This window comes from Helobdella robusta (assembly GCF_000326865.2).
Source record: "Helobdella robusta unplaced genomic scaffold HELROscaffold_21, whole genome shotgun sequence".
Taxonomy (NCBI): Eukaryota; Metazoa; Annelida; class Clitellata; order Rhynchobdellida; family Glossiphoniidae; genus Helobdella; species Helobdella robusta.
This window is the reverse complement of record NW_008704124.1, coordinates 1,417,973-1,441,707: the sequence shown is the minus strand read 5'-3', so window position 1 is coordinate 1,441,707 and position 23,735 is coordinate 1,417,973. Positions and strand designations below refer to the sequence as shown.

Below are 23,735 nucleotides of genomic sequence, written 5' to 3'. Positions count from 1 at the left end.
GAATGGATACTTAAAGCAGGAGGAATGATTGAAGAAAGGAAGAAATGAACGATGTGTAACGGCCTCATCGAGACGGAAAAGCTGTTATAATGAATGAATGAATGAATGAATGAATGAAGGAAGGAATGAATGAAGGAATGAATGAATGAATGAATGAATGAATGAATGAATGAATTCTTGTGGAAATGTCTGAAAATATATTTACGGCGTAGTTGTCGTGTCAACTATATGTAGGACGGTTTGTGGTTGCGGTGTGTTTTGTTATCTTATGGTATTGTGAAATGGTATTTTATGGTATTTTAGTATTGCATGGTATTTTATAACATTATGGTGTGGTACATTTATGAGTCCTAAAGAAAAGCAGAAGTTAATGCAATAAAAATTTTATGGAATGATCGTCTGAACTGTTTTTACAAAAAAAATTACAAGCTGAACAGCCACAACGTAATAGTTTAAACAAAAAGAACATTTCACGTTTGGAACCAATGGTGTGTATAGCAAGTAATGTGGAATATTTTTGTGTGGTGTGGTTTGGTCTGGTAAAGTTCCATCTATTCTGGCTGTCTGATGAATGTTGTTTGTTTTTTAGGTGGAGTCTCTTATTTATTTGCTTATTCACTCGTTCGTTTGTTTGTTCTTTTGTAAACTGTTGTTTTTGTTAATTTTAGGTTGCTTATATTTTTTGTGTTTTTTTTTAATTTCAAAAATCGATTTGTTATAACAAGTCTTTTTTGATGTTTACGTCACTTTGGTTATTTTTAGTTTTGTTATTCTTTCTATCAGTCGTGTTGAGATTGTTTTGCAAGTTGAATGATAGTGTTGGCTTATTGCTGAAAGGAACGCTGCAGGGAAAAACGTATGGTATCTAATAAACGTATAAACGATTGTCCGTATGGAATTGCCAGTGAACGTTAATTGTACAACTGCCGTATCTCGTGTTGAAAAAATGGTTTTAATATTGGTAGGTAGAGGATGAAATGAGTGTACTGTACATGAAAGGAACAAACAAATGCATCTTTATGTTCACTTTATTGTATTGTTATTGGAGTTGAGGGAACAATAAAAAAATGAAACGTTTAAAGTTACAAGAATGGTCTAAGCCTAATGACCTTAATTAGAGCTGGCTGCCCGTTGCCGTCGTGATGCTTCATTGGATGATGATGGTAGCTTGTTTTCAAAATTGGTATCTCGACAAAGCCTACTGGTGCAACTTCATTAGTTAACACAACGAAACAACTGCAATTATCATTCTCGCAACAGATGTTCTTACCCTCATTTATAATTTATAATAAAAGAGTAACTATTCATCAGGGATTGTTATTGCTGCAGAATTCAAAAATTGGAAAAATAGTTAATTAGCAGAAGTTGTTGTTCAGTTCGCTAATTGAATGGAAAGTTATGGCTTTGGACACAATTTCGTTTAACCTGTGAACGACGTTAAGTTACTAATAAGACGATATGAGGCCAGGCGTTTGGTTCATAGCTGCGGGATCACTGCAAGCATTTTTGGCATAATTGTGCTAAAAATAATTATAGCCTTCCATACTTCAGGTGTTAGATAAGCAAAATATTTTTTTTACAACAGGTATAAACACAGAAGCCAGAATATTAAATATTTTATTATGTTTGTTATTTTTATTGCAATGTTTACTGCAGCGACAACTTTTCCGATTTTTCAAATTTGTAGCAGTAATACAAGTAGTAGTAATAGTAGTAGTAGCAACAGCATTAGTGGTAGTGGTAGTAGTAATTTTAGTAGTAGTGGTAAGAGTGGCATAAAATAGAAGCAGCAGTGAGTCAAATAGTTGTGTTGTAGTGCTTGCGAAGTAGAGGTAGTAATAGTTCTTTATGAAGTCATGCTTAACGTCTGTTAACGATCCTTCTCTTTATTGCTTTCCTTTCTAAGAATCGTTTGTACAGCGGAATGAAGAGATAATTCAGGGAAAAACATAAAACATACCTGACGTACATCCTCATACATGCATATCATACCGTACTACAAGCTCTTATGTGAATATATATTTATTATATACTGTGTATATATGTTTGTGTATATATATATATATATATATTATATATTTTATATATATTGTATATATTCTATACATATGCTTGATTTTATATTTTAGCTTTTTGTTTTGAACACATACAATTACACACGCACAATTATAAATAAATGATTGATAGATATGTGGTAGAAAAGTGGATGAACGGATGGATGGATGGATGGATGGATGGATGGATGGATGGATGGATGGATGGATGGATGGATGGATGGATGGATGGATGGATGGATGGATGGATGGATGGATGGATGGATGGATGGATGAATGGATGAATGGATGGATGGATGGATATTTATAAATGAAAACTCTGAAACCAGGCAGCATACATTTATTTTAAACAAAAAGTTTGCATAATATTAGCGCAACATTATTCAATTGCCATAAGTTACATGTGGATGAATCTGAATGTTGAAACTGTCGTCAGCGAGCAGACTGCAGGCGCATGCTTGTAGCATATCTTAACGCACGGCAGGCATGTTATTAGTACGTGTTGATGTCGACCTGACCATGGCGCCAGCTAGGCAGGCTTCATCGTAAAAGATTGTTTCCCACCCACCTCGCACTTGTTTGCATTAGAAACTATTCAACACGGATGCTGCGCTGATTCGCCTCGCATGCTGCTGTGTGTGGCTCTGTTCCTATGTTGTTTTAGCTTCTACTTCCATGTCTTTATGTTGTGTCCCACATGTCATCATCGCCAATGACAACACTGAGGCTTAATTTTATTGCCGTTTTATACAAGCAACCACAATAAATAGCGCATTACGCAACAACGTAAAACTTCCCTAGCAAAAACTGTCGGGATGTTTTTACTATTTTTAAAGAAAAATAAAAAAAACACATTTTTCATATTTTTATGTCTACCATAACTGTATAGATTTTTGGTTAAATTACGTTAATTGCAAAAACTGTTGTTCAATACTTTAAACATTTTGAAATAATCATCCTATTCATTCATGACACAACTTCATTTGACGTAGCATGGCATGGGTTATACAGTGAAACTGAAGTTATTACAGCAATAACATGAAAAGACGACATCAATTTTTCGACAGCTTTCAGAGACATCACTAAGACGCAAATAATAATTTGAACTGCATCCATTTCGATAAAAATTGCATGAATAATAATGAATCACTAAAAATGAAAACATCTGCCGTGTTGTTTGGAAGGTGAAAAATGTTTCCACTCGCAGGTACTTGAAAACATCGAGGAACTGCTTCTTGAAAGTTTTCGTCCTTTGGTTCGATGATACTCTGTCCGCAGATCTCTGGTCTGATAGCAACAGCAACAATGAGTTGATGTCAAACGATGACGATAATTACGCGTTGAACGATGGAGATGGCGAAGATGATGACAGTTACGGTGACGTCAGAAGTGATGAAGAGGATGATGTCGAAGATGTTGAGGAAGATGAAGAGGAAGAAGGTTCCGGCAAATGGAAATACGCGAAAGCCAACTTCAAAAGTAAAGGCCCTTTCAAGGTCAGCAGTGATTTTCAATTTCTACATTTTAATGTAATTATTTTGTCGCAATTTTATTTTATCAATGCATTCAAGTGCAGTTTAGTTCTATCAAATTTTTTTTATGGAAAAAAAACTGAAACATGAACGACAAATGTGAATATAGTGTATCTTTTTAGCTAAAGGCTTAAGAAAATTTGTTAACAAAACTAGCAATGTTCTACACTTTTCAGAGTTTTCGTATTCGCATTTTCAACATTTTATTTTGAAAAATCTTAAAAATATTTGCCAAATAATGCGAGTGCGGTTTTTTCATTTACAAAATTTTTGTTTTGATTTTACTAAACCTTCTGTCATATTTCAATACGTAAGTTTGGATAGAATTCCTTTGTTGACGTAACTTAGCTTAAAATGTTAACGCCTAACTTGGTTGCAGCAAAGCAATTTACAAATTTACAAAACACTGAGCAATATTTTTCCGTAGAGTTTGTTCAAAATATATGATGCTACAGGTATGACGATTATACAATTTTTTGGCAAATCAAAATTTTTCTTCCAAAAGACATGAACAACGTTAAAAACATCTTCATAGCCTCGTAGTCTTTGAATTTACTTGACATTAATTTTACTCTAACGTACGACATCCAATCTAGTTCTTAAAAAGCTTAAAAGTTTTTTTACAAGTATTCTGATAATTCTATTTTCGTTTTTAGCTAAATACTGGAAGCGTTCGTGTTCATTGATGCACGCAGAGCTTGTGTTTGCCAATTCTGTCGATAAGATAATGCAGTTAAAACTTGTTTTTTTTTTAATTAAAAGTGTGTTATTATTTTTACTATTTTTATTTTAGATTTATTTAACATTTTTCATTATATTTACCATTCTGTCGAGTCTCAAATGTATACGATTGAAATAGATTTTCATTCATTACATTACACACACACACACATAGATTCCATGATGAAGAGTATTAAATATGTTGATGACAACACAACTGATGAATACAATCTCACAATACAACCTGACAATACTTTCAACCAATACAATCAACCAATACAACCTGACAATACAATCAACCAATACAATCAACTAATACAACCTGACAATACACTCAACCAATACAATCAACCAATACAATCAATAAATACCATCAACCAACAATTCAATCAACCAATACAATCTACCAATACAATCAACCAATACAATCCACAACAGAGTGCAATCGTCCAGTGTAATAAGTCAATGAATAATGAACACTGTTTTATCATCCAAGGTTTTTTAGCACTCACCTCTCCAATGTTAACAATGGAGTATTGTTTGCTTAGAAAGAATAACTGGATTAGCGAAAAACTAAAAAAAATTACCATTTAAAATTTTCGCCATTTATAACGTTCCTGGTTTATTATCTACGCGTGCCGGACATACAAGCGGCACACGACAACAATCGCCCTGTGTGGATGCATGCCTAATCTCATGCCTGACTCTTCATTTTTGAGTCGTCGGCAATTTTCAATTTTTATGACTGGAAACAATTACACAGCGAATAATGTGAAATAAATAATTTATATAGCGCCATATGTGTGGCTTCTAAGGCGCTTCTGGATTCGACTTGCCATATTCGTCAAAAAGACATCATACACATGCTTGTGATTGTTGGAGATCTCTGCATCTCAGTGACCGGACACTTTATCACTACACTACTTGCCACCTTCATAAAATAACAATTTTTATTTTTCTTTATTACAATACTTTAACAAAATCCTCAAAGAATGTAACAATACGTTACTGATGTTTTTCATTTCAATGAGCAAATTTACACTTTAAAAATTGGATGATCCTTGAAGAGGCAAATTACTTCGCAGCATGTTTATTTTCTTTTCTAAAATGTTCAGTTGTGCTGCGACAGTAACGGGAGACTTGTTGATAAGTTTCATTAAGATGTCTGTTCTATGTCAAATGCTTATCCGCTCCATACTCCAGCACTCCATATTAAAACTGAACTGAATTGAAACTCAACAGATTGAATTTGCAATTGCCATCAACGACAGACTCCAAAATTGTTAAAAAAATAAGCGTTCAATTAATAATGAATATTTTACATGATGAGATAGAAGCCAGTTAATAGTGTTAGTATTGGATTTTGTTCAATTAACGTCGTTTTACGATGTTGTATAAAACTATTATAAATATTGAACATTTTAATGCAGTTTTTATTTAACAGCATAGCTTATATTGGAAGCGAGATGGCGTAGTGGTAAAGTGCCTGTCTCCTGCGTAGAAGTGACTGGATTTGAATGGAACTAAATTCTGTGCATATACGCATGTTTAGCGCGTTGATTTGCACGCAAGCATAGCATGTGGTACGCTGTTTGTAGAGGCCGATGTCATGATTATGAATAACTGGCGCTTCTCACGGAGTTAAGTAAAAGACAAGCTATTAAAAAAAATACAACTCAACCAGAAAACATTTTTTCACCAAATGACGGCTAGATTATTGACAAAGAAAATGAATGGTGAAACTCTCCAATTTGTAAAATATGAGGCTTATTAATGAAAGGATGAACTAACATTTGAGGCGCACACTTCTCATCACCAATTATTATTTTTATGACTAAACACCATCAGTGAGAACAAAACTGAAAACAAGAAGCTTCAAATTAGTTACAAACAATAAAGGCATGACAACGTTTATAACTAACAAATACAATCCAACACAACAACACTATTCAACAACACAACAACACTATTCAACACAGCAACACCACCCAAAAACACAACACCATCCAACGACACAACGCCACCATCCAACAACACAGCAACACCATCCAACAACGCAACAACACTATCCAACAACACCATCCAAAACATACAACAATACCATCCAACAACAACAACAAAATCGCATTCCCAACATTACACCAACAATAGCGAAAAAGATTGGCTATATGACATTTTGTTTAGCAGCAATCCTTGTATCTTCGTTATGATCTATCACCATAGGTGAGATGATTAATTGTCACACACCACGCACGTACACCATTACGCACTCAATCAAACATATTTCAACGCCCTTGTAGTAACGTATACAATTGCATGTTTAATGCTTTTTTATATAAATGTGATTAGTGAAGTTTGCTGACAAAAAACATCTTTCATATTAAATTGGTGCTACTCAACTGCTGCTGTTTGGTTCGGATATTGTTGGCTGTTGTGTTTTTTATCACAAATCACGTGCTGTTGTTTTTGTTTTTGCCACTTTTTCTACTAGTGAGTTATTAAGAATAGATTCAAGTTGTTTCAACTGGGTGCTATAATAACAAAGTTCTCAATGTTGCAAGTTCCCAAAGTTGCAAGTTCTAAATATAAATGCATACATTTTTTATTTTAACGATTCTCGTCAATAGTATTCGTTTCTCCTCTACAATCATATTGTGATGTTATTTACCTCGTTGTCGAATGATCAAACTGATCTTCATTGCCTCATACAGCACCTTCATAATTTTCCTCAAATAATCTCCATCCTCATCATCCCATTTTTATTATCATTCTATTATTTCTTCTTAACAATCGTTTCTATCGTCATCATCAATTTCATCATCGTCATCATCAATTTCATCATCGTCATCATCAATTTCATCCTGACTCTCCTCGCCATTTATTTTTTAATCGTCATTTTCACACAAGCAGACCAAACAAAAAAACACCCACACAACAACCAACCCAACCCACACCACAACTGACCAACCACAACTGACCAACCACAACTGACCAACCACAACTGACCAACCACAACTGACCAACCACAACTGACCAACCACCCCGCTAACCCAACGCAGATGATCATGCAGTCGTGGAGCGAGACAGCATCGTTGGACGCTTGCACAGTTGCCATTGACAAGTTGAGACTTGACAAGCTGCAGAGAACCATGCCAGGTTTCATTCACGTTATTACATCAGCCACTTTATCGCCTCGCCACACCTACCACAACTTCATCGCCACATTCGCCACCATAGTCAGCGCTTCAACTTCATATCCACTACATCCAACGATGCATCACTCCAGCTACTACCTACACATCACACTCGTCACGTGATGTATTACTTTTACTTTATATTAACGCAGCGTACCATTAATTAAAATAATACAGATAAACAACAATAACTAATTGAAATAGCGCCACAAAGCTTTTCTTCCTCTTAAATAATTCATCTTATTGTTATTTCAATATGTTTAATTTATTTTAATTTACCTTATTTCTACGCTAAATAGATGAAATTATTTTACCTCATAAATGTGTGCGCCATGTTTGCATAAAAGCTAATCGCGACGTATCAATAATTGTTCATGGAATTTAAAGAATGAGACGAGACTCCGAAGCGCACTGAAAATGTGCGCGGGTACGTTCGAGGGCCGGTGTAGCTATTCTTAGAATACCCATACTGGCCCTCGAACTTAGAGTATGATGCTAGCAGCATTGCACACATAACGTTAATAATGTTTCTAATGTAACTTCAAAACTTTCAATTTGCATCAGCAGAAATTGAAAATTTTTTTTATACCCTAAAACTTTTTTCATCTTTTAGTCAACATTTGAAAAGTATTTTTTTAATTAATTGAGAAGTTTTGTCTGAAAGACTTATGCGATGTTTCAAAAAAATAAGATAAAAAGAAGGAAAATGTGAGAAGACAATACTTTTGCTATCTTGTTAACAGTTTGTTCCTCTTCTATCTATCTCAATTTCTAATGCCTTTAACTTTCATTTCAATTAAATTTTTATCTAAACATTTTCAATTTAAACTTTTTCCCAAAATATGTAATCATGAAAAATAACGCAAAAAATGCAGATAAATCTAGCATATCGTGCATAATTGATTATAGATAGGCGTGTGTGCAATCACGTAGACATGTCAAGCGAAAATCATTAGCCCGAAGCTCACTTGCCTCAGTTTTGTCTCAGACTCCTTTATTAGGTCACTGATCGTTTTATTGATCGCTATTTTCTTCTCATGTTTCCAGATTGCAAGAACTTAATTTAATTTTTTGTAGTTTTTTTAACTCTTTACATGAAAGAACATTAGTTGACTGATACCATCCTTGCGCCATAATTTTTAATATATAACATCACGCTACCTTTCTACCCTTTTATTTTGTTGAGTGAATCTGATCCGCTAGAACCAAAAGTACGAAACTTACTGGTTACGATGCAGTGGACTCCTTCTCAAATTGCTGTATTCTTTCAACATTTTTTTATTTGAAATAATTTTTTCGCAATCAATATTAACTCCTAATTGGTTAGCAGTTTTTCTAAAAAAAAATACCCTCATTAAAGTTTTAAAAAATGTTGAACGTCGTTATTATATCAGTAATTCGGCTGCAAATTTTAAAAATGAATGAAGCCATTAATTAATTAATTGATTTTTTATTTATGTAACAAAAACATATTAATAATTTTATAAAAAAAGTTGAACATTTATGGGTAATATAAAGATAGATCGAACCAGACATTCACCCGCATACAATATTTTAATATTTTTGCTCATGATGTCAATTTTTCGTCAAAACAATGAGTTTTACTGACTTTTAATCCAAGTACTGCTCACAACTGGCCTCTCCGGATCCCCACCCCTTGATACACCGCCGTTTTGCACTATTCTATATCGTTGAAAATTTATTTCTCAAAACCCTTCCAATGTTTGTATAGCGCGCAAATTTTAATGAACTGTAATCGACTAGTCTGTATTTGACATTATTCATCATTTGTGATGAAAATTTTCATTTCGTATTATTTTTCATTCTATCTTATTGATTATCTTATTTATTATGTCATCTTAGCTCGCTTAATTTTTAGGTTATAAAAATTAGATTATTGCAATATTGTTAACAAATCACAAGTCAAAATATTAAGAAAGAGTATCATTAAAAATATCGTTTAGCCGCATGAAGCCGACACGTATTAAATAAACTTTTCAAACCAACAACCAACTACGACGCAGTTTGTCGTGCTAATGAGTTCCAATGTGCTGATGGTTCATGCATAGCTGGGTATCTCAAATGTGATGGGAGCAGTCAGTGTCCGGACAGGTCTGACGAAGAGGACTGCACAGTCGCTGAACAAGGCGGTTGGTTATTTAAATGAATTAACTTAAATTAATTAAATTTATTTAGTCTATGTTTTTTAAATCAATCTGCCGGTCCTAAAATTTAAATATATTTTGGGTAACTATTCTTTAGATAGGCAATCCGTCATCTTCATCAAGTCAAATATCATGATGTCTGATCACTTAATTAGGAATAAATTGTTCATTTAATAAATTTTAACTAACTAACCAGCCTAACAATCAACCAACCAATCAACTAACTAACCAACCAACTAACCAGCCGGTCAGCCAGTCAACGAACAAACCAACCAAATAAACTGCCAACTAATCAACCAAAAAACTAATCAACAAACCAACCAACCAATTAACTAGCCAATCAACTAACCAGCCAACAAACTGACCAACCAACTAACCAAGCAATTAACCAAATAACCAACCAATCATCTAACCAACTAACCAGACAATCAACTATCTAACTATCCGACCCATACCCACTATTCAGACTACTACACCTCTTTATACACTATTTACCCTAGTCATCAATCAGAACCCTAGTCACCAACCATAATGCAATAACAAATTGTTTTTCTAACAAAATTATTACACAGGTCTCAACAGCTAAACTTCAGTTTCTCCAAAATCTAAGATTTAAATGGTTGTTGCACATGAGCAGATAATTTATAAGGCCGCTTTGAAAAGTCGCATTTATAATATTTATTAAATGTTAACCAGTAAACACTTTTTTCTAAATTTATTTTAGCGCCAAGTTTGTTATAAAAAAAACTGCATAACCGATGATAGCAGTGTATAAAAATTATTGCAATAAATATAATTCTGTGTGTCTGATAACTTTTATAAAGATCCTAATCTGTATAGACGCATACATAATCGAACTAATTAAATATCATAATTGGAAAATATTTTTCATATTCTCTGAACAGTAAAAGTAATTTGTAATGATGAAGTATCATAGAGGAAATTTTTGAAAAATGTTTTTCAAATTTTGATTCAATTTTCGACTTTCAATCCAATAATGCGACTGTCCATGCTTCACTGGTTCTGATTGTCACGCTTCATCTACGTCCCGTTTAACAATATTTGTTAGAATTTTCCATTTGTTTAAATTTTTATTTTTCCTGTTTTGAGTTTTTCTTATTTTTTTTTATTTAATAAATAAAAAACTAACCAAACTAAAGAAATGAATAAATAAGTATGGGCTGATCGTATTGATAAAAAAATCAGATTATATGATACATCTGATTACAATATTTTTAATATTGGATTATTTTGCTTCAATGGTTATTATTCTGACAATCTGCAGCCTGATTTTACATAACAGTCAATAGCAACATATCACCCAATGTTCACGTTCATCTCTGCTTCTTCCCACCTCCATGTTTCTTAATGCTACATATCTATTGCTCTCTCTCTTCTTCACTGCTCAGTTCTGCTCAGTTCTTTTAATGATCAAACACTTCTCATTGATTCACCAAACTTGTAAAATCCAATGATATATGATACTTTGGCATATGTAAGTTAATGTTTGGCGAATCAGCTTATTCGGTGGAAGCGTCCCCTGTCTCGCGCTACTTACTGTACAACGCGATGGCCTAGCTCGAATGATGTCTTTCCGAAACTTGGAAACAATCATGCTATGATAGATCTTATTTTTTATAAAATAATTTTTTAAATGATCTCAACTATCTTTTTATATTTTAGTTTCACCAACAAAAAAGTAATTTAAACTTGAAGTCTAACTAACCTGCAGTCAACAATCTCATTAATTTTCTCATGTCAGTTGCATTTGTGCTCTGCAAATTTGGATTGAGAACGCTGAAACACGAAACACCAACTATTCAACTTCATAACCGCGCACACACACTCCATTTTCGCGCCGAACATTCGCTTGGTGTGTTCCCAACGACGGCCGCCAGTAGGGCATGCATGAAAGTTTTTAATTCTTGTGAAGATATGACGACGTGACGAGATGAGCCATGCTGCGATTATTCTTCTACGAAACGTTCATTTCTAGCATCAACATCAATTCATTGCTCTACGTTGTTTTCGATATTCCATTGGAGTGATCTGGTGCTTTTTGACATAAGTGATTTTTTGAAAACTTTTCTTGACAATTGATTCTGATTAACTCTATCGAACAAAACACGTTACTCAGAACACCACATCTCAGCAGGTACAACTTTCAACCATTCATTCATCTACGTATTTCACCTACTCTTTTTATTAATTTTATCTTATATTATTCTTTTCTAAAACATCAAATTCGGTCGTTAAGCATTAGCGCCTATTTAAGGTATTAATACTTTTGACATTAATTCAAACAATCGCAAACAAACACAAACAAATACAAACAAACGCTAACTAATGTAGACAAACACAATCAAACATAAACAAACAAGAACGTAAACAAACACAAACAAATACATATAAACGTAGACGAACACAAACCAACTGAACAGTAAACCGTAGCAAGGCTGCAGAGGAATGCGACCTCAGTGTCTCCTTGCTCTGTGACGAACCTGCCGTCTGCATTCCAAAGAACTGGGTCTGTGACAACATCACTGACTGCTCGGATGGACTGGACGAGAAGCACTGTGGGTCGTACGGTGGGGACGATCATTTTTTGTTTCTAATACGATAATAATAAACCCAAACTTTTTTCAAAACGATAAAATACGCCTGAGGAAACATTCAAGAAACTTTTAAATTTTTTATATAGCATGTCACATGAATGCGATCAATCATGACACGCAATCTTCCGTAATGGCTCACACATCCACATCAGAGCACTAACAACAAAACGCTCATTCACACATCCACATCAGATGGTTCACATCAGAACACATCCACATCAGAGCACCAACATAGTTCACTCACACGTCCACATCAGAGCACCAACATGGTTCACTCACACGTCCACATCAGAGCAGCACAAACAACGCGCATGCACTGATAATTGTCCTTGCAGCGCAATAATTTCAATGATCATCATCACCATCTTGCGTTTGAGAGGAGGCCAACTTTGAACGCTCATCATTGCAGGCCAGATGGATCCCTCCCTAGCGAACAATCGTCAAATGAATCTTGAACACTCCCAACCAACAAAGGAAAACGTCGATGACGTCACTGGTGATGATAGTGATAGCAACAACATCAACAACAACTACGACGATCCTGATAATGATAACTACGACGACAGCGAATGCACGGATAGTGATTTCCATTGTTCCTCGAAGAACGAGTGCGTGTCCATGCCGTTCGTGTGCAATGGCATTCCCGAGTGCACCGATGGATCGGATGAGGTCAACTGCACTGCTGGTAAGTTGCGTGTTGCTGAAACATGCGTGCTACTGAAATAGTGTGTGCTACTGAAACGTTACGAGTCTCTGAAATGTTGCGTGTTGCTAAATTGTTGCGTGCTGAAATGCTGCATGTTGCTGAAATGTTGCGTGTTGAAATTTTGCCCCTTGAAATGTTGCTTGTTGAATTACTGCGTGTTGAAATGTTACATATCAAAAGCTGTCGTGTTGAAATTTTGCACGTTGAAATGTTCGTGTTGTTAAGTAAAATGGATTTCGTAGTCATTTGATTTTAAATATTTTTCCCAAATAATTTGTTTGTAAATTTTCAACAATGAAATGTTGATGACATGAAAAGGTTCGGCAACCTCTCTCCCTGGATGTCCCCCTCACTTCTCCGAATGTTCTGCAGACGTGAACGGCGCTGCCTGCATCACCGCTGACATGTTCTGCGATGGAAAAGTTCACTGTCCTGATGGTCTAGATGAGGTGAAGGAATATTGCTCGAAAGTTGAACAGGCCAGTTCAGGTTGGTTATTTGCATATTTTTAAGGGTTATTTGCATATTTTTAAGGGTTTTTTTGCATATTTTTAAGTTAATTATTTTTTTACTTATTTTATTTTCTTTTTATTTGACTATAATGTTCAATTTATAATTGTTTTAAATTAGGGCTATAAGTCATCATGATGCATTTGTGCATTTTATTGCTAATTTTTGAACCAGGGAAATGAAACTGTAATATATGGTATGTTGGAATGTTTGTAGGTTCGACGAATAGAAACATCTCTGTGATGGTTGGCATCATATCTGCCATTCTTCTCGTCCTCATCATCATCGTCGTGGTCGTCGTCTACATAATTCTGTCGAAGAAGCGTCACAAGCGATGCCACAGCCGACGCAGGACTCTACCACCGCCTACCATGACGAGCATTGCAACCATCTTCAACTCATCAGATGCTCACAATGGTCAGTCTCTCTTCATTTCATGCTATTCTCCTCCTTCAATTATTTTCTAAATTCATGGCAAACTAACAACTTTTTTAAGTCTATTCGCTTTTTCATTTCAACTTTGTTTATAACAACACTAATGTTGCACTGTTCGTTCATATAATATCTAGAATAAGAGGTTAGACAATATTAATCAAGGCAGTGAACATCAAATGATATCATAAGAGCTCACATCTACATAACAAAGACATTGTCAAGTTATAAAATTCTAAATGACGTTTCCATTCAGACCAGCACCAATCCAAGCAGCAACAGCAGTTAGCACAACAGCAGCAGCAGCAACAACAACCACGTAACAATATGGCCTACAACGACGAATCATTAAGATACGACCCTTCTGACAACCTACCTCCACCATACAACAAAATTATCCAGCAACAACAGCAACAACAACTTCTACTTCAGCAACAGGTAGTAGTTTGCTTAACATTCAGTTTGCTCTGGAAATGAGTTATTTAATTATTTAAACACATCATAAATATTTGCTCGTTATTATTTATTTTTCACATTTTATTTTCAAACTTCACGTTTGGAGTTTAAAGATACGTTTATACTGATACTGAGATCCTACTGTATTACGTCATTTTACGTAACTGCATATTACATCATATAACATCACACGCCTCATAGCATCACGTAACATCACATCTCCTCACATTCCAGTCTTTCACACGCGAGATTGAACTACATTGCATCACAACGCATTAGGTTACATAACCTAAACATCATTAAATAACATTAGAACATTGCATTACAACAAATAACAATCAAATTACATAACAACAAACCATCCCATCACATCACAACAAACCAACACATCACATCACTCAGGCCTCTTCCACTTCTTCGTTTGAACGTCTCGACATGGGTGCGATCGATTATGATCCAAAGTCCAAAGAACTCCCAATCAGCAACCAGACCTCTTCTCCATTTTTCTCCTCTTCTTCATCACCTCTGCATAACAAAAAAGTCGCTTCATCGGCCACAAACAACCACGGAGGGCGATCCAGGAAGAACGACAACATGGTGTCGTACCGAAGCAGTAAGTCGTCAGTGGGGGATCACATTTACGAGGAGCCTACGGGTGTTGTGTCCATGATGAAGGAGAGGAACAACGCTGCTGCTGCTGCTGCTGCTGAAGACGACGACGATGACGGCGTCGTTAGTCGGTATCCATGTGCTGATGAGGAAGATGAAGACGAAGAGGAGGATGATAATGTTCATCAAGTATTAAGTAAGATGAAACCTAATTATGTTTATATTCCAATCCAAATGTGTTTTAATGAAATTTTACGTCAGTGAACCGATTTTGAACAATCGTTAATATTTAATTGTTCACAGATTCAAGGTTCTCACCAATGCATTTGCAGTCTATTCAGAAACAGCATTTATTGCATCATCAACAGCAACAACAGGACCAGTATTACAAACCACAACAGCAACAACATCAGCAGCAGCAACAACAACAACGCAACATGCGATCGTCAGTTGTATCGCCTAATGCTGCATCAGCAACTTGCCAACGAGTTTCGCGAATCAGATTGGGAACAGCAGTCATTCAGCAACGAAACGACAACAGTTGGGTGGACAACGGTTTGTGTACAGCCAACCCATCAACCAACAATTACTTGGACAACAGAGGTCACGCTACCATGGGAAGATCTAGCCGTCGAAACAACAGCAACCAGCTGCAACACGCGTCAGTTATGTCTAGTCGAAGAAGAAGCGGGGGATTGGACGGGGTGTTCAATTCCCCTCCCACAACTCCACCTCACCACTACGCTGATCAATTCTACCCAACGTCGGACAACCACAATCAGCAACATTCTCGTTACAGAAACAACAACGGTCCGGCGGATGATGTGATGACAGCACTTAGATTGGCTTCAAAAAATTCCAGCTCTGCAGAGAGCAGCAACAACTCGAGCAACAGTGCATCTAGCAACACGAAACTGCTTCCATCCTCTGCCAGCTGTCAACAATTTCAACCAAACATTCTTCAGAACAACAACGCCGTCAGAAGAGATCCAAAGTCGACATCCTCGAAAACTTCTCAAGTGGACAGAATTCCACTCGGCATCTGTTTCTCTACAGATCAACAACAAATGTCCGAAATGTTTTCTCAGCAGTACGATCGTTACCAGCAACAACAACAGCAAATTCAACAACTGCAGCAACAAATTCAGCAGCAACATATACAACCCATCAGAAAACAAAGTACCACACCAGCTTCTTTAACTCACAACAATTCTTTCCAACAAAGGTCAAATAATTTTTCATCTAATTAATAAAATTTTCAACAATAAAATAAATTTTTAAACGTTATTTTGAACCAGATTTAATAAAATTTTATAAAAAATTTGCATCTTCGAACATAAATTCACTTATAGACAACATATCTTAGGTAGGGAATCATCCATCGGTGGTACGAGACCAGACCGAGAAACCAACAATGCAAACAAATTAAACTTCAGTCAATACAGCAATATTGACAACATCAGTAACAACATCCGCCTACAAAACTTTACACAGATTGATTGCGACAAAACAAAACTTGGATCTCCGTTTGCCAACGAGCATGTTGCACTCTCGAAATGCATGCCACAAAACATTGAACAGCCATTGAACCAGCGCTTTCATGATGATGAACAGCTCAAGTTCGCCAAACTTCTCAACCATCGATCCACCTCAGAAATTTTGTGTGGAGATGAATTTTTAAACCCAACATGTGTCTAAAATATTATATTAAATTCATTTGATTGATTGATTGGCTTGATTAACAATATAACCATAAACTAGAGTACACAGATGTCTCTCTCTCTCTTTTTCTCTCTATATATACATGTATGTATATATATATACATATATATATATATATATATATATATATATATATATATATATATATATATATATATATGTTTATGTTTGTGTGGGGAGTGTATGTATGTGTGGTGCGTGTAATACATATGTGATTATATATGAGTGTGTATAAATACATGTAAATATATATTTCTCGATGAATGTATATATAAATATACGCATATACCCATTTTCAGTAACGAAGATTTTTTGGAAAGATCAAACAAAAAAATTTTAAGAAAATATCCAGATCAGTTGAGTATCAATCAACCTGTCGACATCATGCTAACTCACTCCTGTCATAAACCACACGCCAGCTTGTGGATCTAAATCTTTATTAATCAATTTAAAAGCTTTTTGTAAAAGTCTCTCATTAATTTATTTACCATCAATATACCATCTCGCAGTTTGCATACGTGTGTGTGCGTGCGTGCGCGTGTGTGTACGCGCGCGTGCATTGCAAAAATAAAAAGAAATTAACAAGATGAAATATGTATGTAAGTAAAATAGAAGGTTTGAAATAACTTGTGAATAACGTAAAATTAAAAATTAAAGAAATTGCATTTTTTTATTATTATTTTAGCAATGTTTATTTTATGCTAGTCTTGAATTTTATTTTACCATTTGGTCAATGTTTTATAACCACAAAGATGAAAACTTTCATGTGATTTCTTCTGGCGGACTCTAATGTTATTACGATTTATTATATAGATAATTTCACACGTTATAATGATGCATGTCGACCTTGACCTTATTAACGCTTCATGTTAGATTCGGGCTGGAAATTATCGAAAATCATTCATTTTATATTTAATAATTTGCTTCTTGTACCAAAATTCACACAAACCACACACTTACACCCTCGTTCTCTCATACTACATCATACACACGCCAAAATATACCCCATACTATATATATAATATTATATATGTACTTGTTAACATATGTAAATACTTTCATTTTTGCTAGATCTTTTTGAAAATTTTGCCAATTTTTGAACGAACCGAAAGAAAACATTTCTGATGTTGGAGAAATGAGAAGGCAGTCTCATCGGAAATGTACCGTATACTGAGAGGCTGGAAGGTTCTGCAGTGAATGATGATAAGGAGTGGGTTTGGTTAGAGAGGACATTCAAATCGTAAAACTCCACTTTTAGAAACTGTGGCTCAGCCAGGAATTTTTTTGGATATAATGGTAGACGGCGCTTTCTTGTATATTCTCCATTTATTTATCGAATTTTTAAACCAATATGAAAATTTTGACCGTCATGGGTAAAGTCTGCATAAAATAATAAATCAAAATTGATATAATAAGTACACACGTATAATTTTACCTATGTTGGACTGGATAGTGGATACGTTAGCCAGTGAGAACAAACAGATATGTAACTTCTGAAATACTGAATATTATAATCCATAATAAAAGTCAATCAGCATTTTTGAATAAATGAATAGACAATATATATATATATTTATTTATATATATATATAGTTTGATAGAATTCACATAAATTGATTAATGCCAACAATTCGGTAGAATTCATACAATTCTATATATATATATATATATATATATATATATATATATATATATATATATATATATATATAATTACCAACAATCGCTTTCAGATGTAGGTATACAGCAATGCATGACCAAGGATTATAAAAATTATGGAGGGTTGTTCATAATTTCATTATATGTTCCTGTAATAATTATTAAACGGTTATAAATTATAATTATTGAAAATTTAGAATTTAATTCAATTCATTGAATGAATTAGAAATAGAGCATAACATGAATCCTCACCTGTGTACATATAAACCATCTCTACGTCCGACGCATCCATTCGTTTCGTTCATTTCTCATTAGTTTCCATTTTTTGTATAAATCTTTTTTTTCTTCATTTCATATTTTGCCATTTTAAAACTTTTATATAATATTTGTTCAATTTGCATCATCAAGACAAGAATGCAAATTTTCATTAACGTTGCTGCTGCTTTATACTAAAAGTATTTCATTGTTTTGTATAATATATATATATATATATATATATATAATATATATATATATAATGTATTTATACGTAAATTAACGATATAAATATGATTTATAGCATATACAGTAATGTGAGTGTGTGTTTGTAAATGATGATTTTATGGAAATTAGTTGTAAAAAAAACTTTAGTATGGGCCCGTAAAAAATCTTTGCAAGCATTTTTCTGTTGCCCTTCAAATTTGATCCATCCTTCTGATGGTTAAAAAAGGTTAAAAGTTAAAAGTCTATTACACTCTTCCTAGGTTCAGAGGGATCAATCTCTTTTTAAATCAGCACACATGTTTCGGTTTGTTCCTTTCATTTCTGCCTTCCAAATCGTCAACTGGTTTTTCTTTTCATCTCCATTATCGTCCGCAGTGCCACGGCCAAGCTTATAAATTATGATGTAATGAATTTGTTGTTACAGTTAAGTGGAGAGATCTTTTCTTTTTAAAGTAAACAAAATATCTTAACTAGTTAACCGTTCTAAAAATTTTGCTCGGCAAACTTGTTTTTTTGTCTTCTACCATTTTAATTCACTTTCAATCCATAAAATTTCTTCAAGACAGAAAAGATTATAATTTTGTAACCATTTTATGACTTAGTTTCATACACGTAGTTGTAATGCGTATATCTGTAAGCACACATACACACACTCATACATACGCATATGTAAATACACACACATAAGAGAGAAGTCTGGCCAAAATAATTTTTGTTTGAAATTTGTATTCTTACCCTATGCAATGCAAATTAAAAATTTGAAAATGTAAGCGTATTTCAGGCAAATAATTTCATTGCAATTTTTTATGAATATTATTACCATTTTAAAAATTTGTACTGCCCGAAATCTGTTTACTAATTAATAAAACATTACCAATGAAAATTATGATGATTCAATGTATTTGCAGGGTTCCTTATCTATTATTACGTTTTATCTCAATGTTATATTCAGTCATATTGTACTTATAAATTGAATAAAAAAACTTTAGAATTTGATTTCTTATTCAATTTTCCAGTCACTGATCATTGAAACATTGAAAAATTTTACGGCAGTCTTTATGGCTAGAACCTTTAGTCAGCTTGAAATTATGGCCCCTTTTACGAACATCGTTTGCAAACAGTAACGTAGGGTCAACAGTCAACATCGGTAGGAAGCTGACCAGGTATTATTCTATTTGACAAAATAAGGTCGGCTCTTAGACGTCTGTAGACCAGAGACGGCAACTCCAATTTCTTCAACCGGTCCTTGTATGGAAGACCTCTACAGGATGTTCTCACACACATTGCCCTTCTTTGAACTTTTTCTTAAAGATTTCATACTTGAAAACCGTAGGCTACTGTGCGACCTCACCAATGACTCACAGATCACAAAATGCTTCCTTTATAAACCTGAAAAATAACTAAAATTTTGGAAGATTTAAAATACAAAAGACATATAGTGTGTATTTGATTTGATATTTCGTTTATAATAAAAAACGTCTGCATCGTATTCGCTAAGTTTTTTATGGGATTGACCCAAGTCATATTTATATAAAGTAACCATCAGTTTTCCATAAATTTGGTTTTATTGCTCAAATAAAATTGCCTAAATTATTTGTAAATAATTAAATTCAGCAGCCGTCTTTTGCGTGGTTTATTAATTAATAATAATTAAATAAATATGGACAAGTCGGTGAATCATTTGGAGCAATTTCTGCTGTTGGCAAAGACGACGAAAGGTGCTGCTGCCGTTGAATTGGTGAAGCAGGCCCTCGAAACTCCAGGCATCTATGTTTTTGGTGAACTGCTTGATGCTCCAAACATAATAGAAGTATTTAAAATTTAATTCAATTAAATTAAAATGGTCAAGTGTTTTATTCTACTCTATTTCTAATGTGATTGATCCAGTTCTGCTGATTTTAAAAACTTATAAACATTAATGTTTTAAAAAGTTATTTGAAAAATATTAAAATTGTAAAATAGAGTTAATTAAAAAAATTCTGACAACCAAGAGTATTATATACAATAAATACATATATTATGTATGTGTATGCTTACTTCAGTAATAGCGAAACAAAATATTTACACTTTTGCAGTTAGCATCAGGTACAAACAAAATCTATTATGACTTGCTAACATTGTTTGCTTATGGAACATTGCTTGATTACAACAGTGAGTTAATCCATCCATCCTCTTCGTCCAATCGATCATTTGTTATTAATTTATCATTATAAAAATGAAATAAAAAAATATGTTGATCACTTAAAAGCATCTATTGATAAATTTGATACCCACCCTTTAGGGCCATGTATTTATTTTATATAGCAATGTTCAATAATAATATTTCTAGAGAACAGAGATAAATACCCTACTCTCTCTAAAAACCAGCTACAGAAGTTGAGACATCTGACTATTGTTTCTTTAGCTACAAAATCAAAAGTTTGTTTCATATTTAATGGCTTTTCAATGTAGATTACAAAAATTAATTTTCTGTCAAATATCTCTTTTCTGATTTTCAGTGCTTGTCATATGATGTTTTGCTGAAAGAACTGGACTTTACTAATTTAAGAGAACTGGAAGTAATATATGCTATAATATTTTCAGATTTTTGTCACTAGGCACATGTTTTTATGTTCTTAATACAAATTATAAATTTAATGCATTTTGATTGAGCAAATATACTGATAAACAAAAATGATCTTTTAGGATTTAATTATAGAGGTGATCTGTGTGGACATCGTAAGAGGTAAGTTGGACCAGAAGCAACAACAACTCTTCGTCGAATATGCATTGGGCCGAGATGTCCGACCCGAAGATGTCAAATACACCATACAGGTCTTCGATGATTGGTTGGTTCTCATAAAAATTGTTTGGAAATTTGTTTTTGAATAACCATTTTATTATGATTTGTCACCCATTTTATTATCTTTGTTTGAACATTAAGATTAAAACTAATATTTTTAAATTTTGAGTAAATTGTAAGTGAATTAATTTTGAAGACGTTTCTTAATTCTATTGCAGAATGAGTAAAATATTTATGAATTTCAGTTGCTCAGTGAGATTTAAACTAACTATTCAAATTTGTGAGATGAGTAAGAACTCGTTTGATAAGATGATCATTAAGGTCAATGATCAAAAATCGTTGAAAACTGTGGGCGATGGAGTTTGCCTTTTGGTTAGGTAAGACTTGATGCAAGTACTTAGAATTTCATATAAAGTTTTTCAGATATATCGGCAAGTTGTTGATGCTAAATATAAAAAGCATTACATGGTTAGATTATTGACGATGATATATTTATATGCCCTTCCATTTAATTTTGCAAAGAGTCTTATAAATTCATTATACTGTGTTCTGTACACACCATAGGTGTCAAGGATGTGAATCTGTTCTTCATAACATTGAAATGTTGGCTAAAGATGCAAACAATTGCAAAGATAACTACAGCAAACGGATGTCAAAAATTGAACAAGAAGTAATTTAATTTCAAACTTTTTGCTCAACCAAGAAATTTATTTTAAATAGTTGAAACTTCCTTTTCCAGCATTTTGTTGTGTAGCTTAATCATAAAATTTGAAAACTGGTACAAATAAGACATAGTAAAATTGTAGAAAAAACATATTTTTATAGAAAAAATAAAAATATTCAATCTAAACTAAAGCTTGGTTAACTTGCAGATCCTCTCAATAAAGAAGTCTTTGAAAACAATACAGCAGCAGGAAATGGAGGAACAACTAAATATGGATTTATCCAGCAGTACTGACAAGATGTCAGCTAAGAAATCTAAAAGTAAACAAGGGTGGGCAATTTTTTTTATTTCAAATTATTTCATAGTAAGATATTTTTAAAATTATAAAAGTTTGAACGCCGTTTATTTTATTTACTATTAAAACTTTTATTAATCACGATCGCAGGTCAAAATTACCTCTGAATGTTTGCGCAATAAATCAAAAGACACAACCAAAAAAAAATGAGTGAATGAATTCAGTGTGCATGATGTGAGTTGATGATAATTATATACATCTAGTATTATTGTTCATTTAAAAAAAGTTTTCTTGGACGCGTTTCCATTAATGTTTAATTTTGTCAAAACTGATCGATGCAAAACTGTCGCTTGGAAGACCATTGTTCATGCGGCACACACAAACGATGGCTAGGCAGTGCACCTAAGTTTATTGGGCTATTGTAAAAACTACAAAATGAAAGCACGTTCATTGGTGATCATATTGAACAAGATTTCATTCGAATCTTAAACAAAGCAAATTTGTGATTGTGAACTAGCTATTAAGTTCGGTGTAAAGCTTTTGGATAACATTAAATATTTATAAGCAGGCAGGTACAGCGTTAAACAAAAGTTTTAAACTATTCAGAAATCACTTTCTCAGTTTTCTAGGAGACGAGTTTGGTGCATTCGGCTTCTTTTTATTAATAAAACTGGTGGATGTCTCCAGCTTTCTACATGTTTGATGTTTATTAAAGTTCATCAATGCATGTAAAATAAATGCACAGAGCACCACAGACTTATTTCAATGCAGAATGTTAAGGCAATTTTTTAAAGTATTTTAAATGCTTGATAATAAATGGGTTTAGAATAAAATAGCATTTGTTATGTATTTGTGGAAAAATAAAGATGGCAAAATACAACTCTGTAGGTAGAGTGCGTCTGAAGATGTCCATAAATTTCCAAACAGTGCTTCACAAATAATTAATTTTCAAACGGTCGAAAGTGATTTACGTTGTAGTAGTAGTTAGAGTTAAAAAAAACTACAAGATATTTTAGTTAAGAAGTTGAACACATATATTAATAATAATTTTAAAATTACAAGTTAATACTTGCGGTTAAATTTACATGAACAATTTTTAACACGATGAACGACGTCGTATAGCAACCGTTTGCTAGC

General features: G+C 33.7%; 4 protein-coding genes across 4 annotated transcripts; all 4 read left to right on the top strand.

The window, feature by feature from the left end:
- Window positions 1-3,209: 3,209 nt before the first annotated feature.
- HELRODRAFT_171635 (hypothetical protein) lies at window positions 3,210-5,250 on the top strand (the record flags this gene model as incomplete). Its single annotated transcript, XM_009018343.1, has 3 exons — window positions 3,210-3,238; window positions 3,349-3,550; window positions 5,122-5,250. The coding sequence occupies 3 exons, from the start codon at window positions 3,210-3,212 to the stop codon at window positions 5,248-5,250; spliced, it is 360 nt and encodes a 119-aa protein (XP_009016591.1).
- Window positions 5,251-9,544: 4,294 nt separating this feature from the next.
- On the top strand, window positions 9,545-12,288 carry HELRODRAFT_77969 (hypothetical protein; the record flags this gene model as incomplete). The annotated part of the gene is made up of 2 exons (XM_009018342.1): window positions 9,545-9,654; window positions 12,144-12,288. Coding segments are annotated over 2 exons (255 nt in total), but the record flags the coding sequence as incomplete, so codon positions are not given.
- Window positions 12,289-12,694: 406 nt separating this feature from the next.
- Window positions 12,695-16,812, top strand: HELRODRAFT_191433 (hypothetical protein; the record flags this gene model as incomplete). The annotated part of the gene is made up of 7 exons (XM_009018341.1): window positions 12,695-12,965; window positions 13,305-13,475; window positions 13,713-13,913; window positions 14,185-14,366; window positions 14,787-15,189; window positions 15,297-16,218; window positions 16,346-16,812. 7 exons carry the CDS (start codon window positions 12,695-12,697, stop codon window positions 16,689-16,691), a joined length of 2,496 nt encoding a protein of 831 aa, XP_009016589.1. The 3' UTR covers window positions 16,692-16,812.
- Window positions 16,813-20,517: 3,705 nt separating this feature from the next.
- Window positions 20,518-22,318, top strand: HELRODRAFT_78031 (hypothetical protein; the record flags this gene model as incomplete). Its single annotated transcript, XM_009018340.1, has 6 exons — window positions 20,518-20,667; window positions 20,933-21,008; window positions 21,187-21,275; window positions 21,356-21,415; window positions 21,543-21,685; window positions 22,204-22,318. The coding sequence occupies 6 exons, from the start codon at window positions 20,518-20,520 to the stop codon at window positions 22,316-22,318; spliced, it is 633 nt and encodes a 210-aa protein (XP_009016588.1).
- Window positions 22,319-23,735: the final 1,417 nt, after the last annotated feature.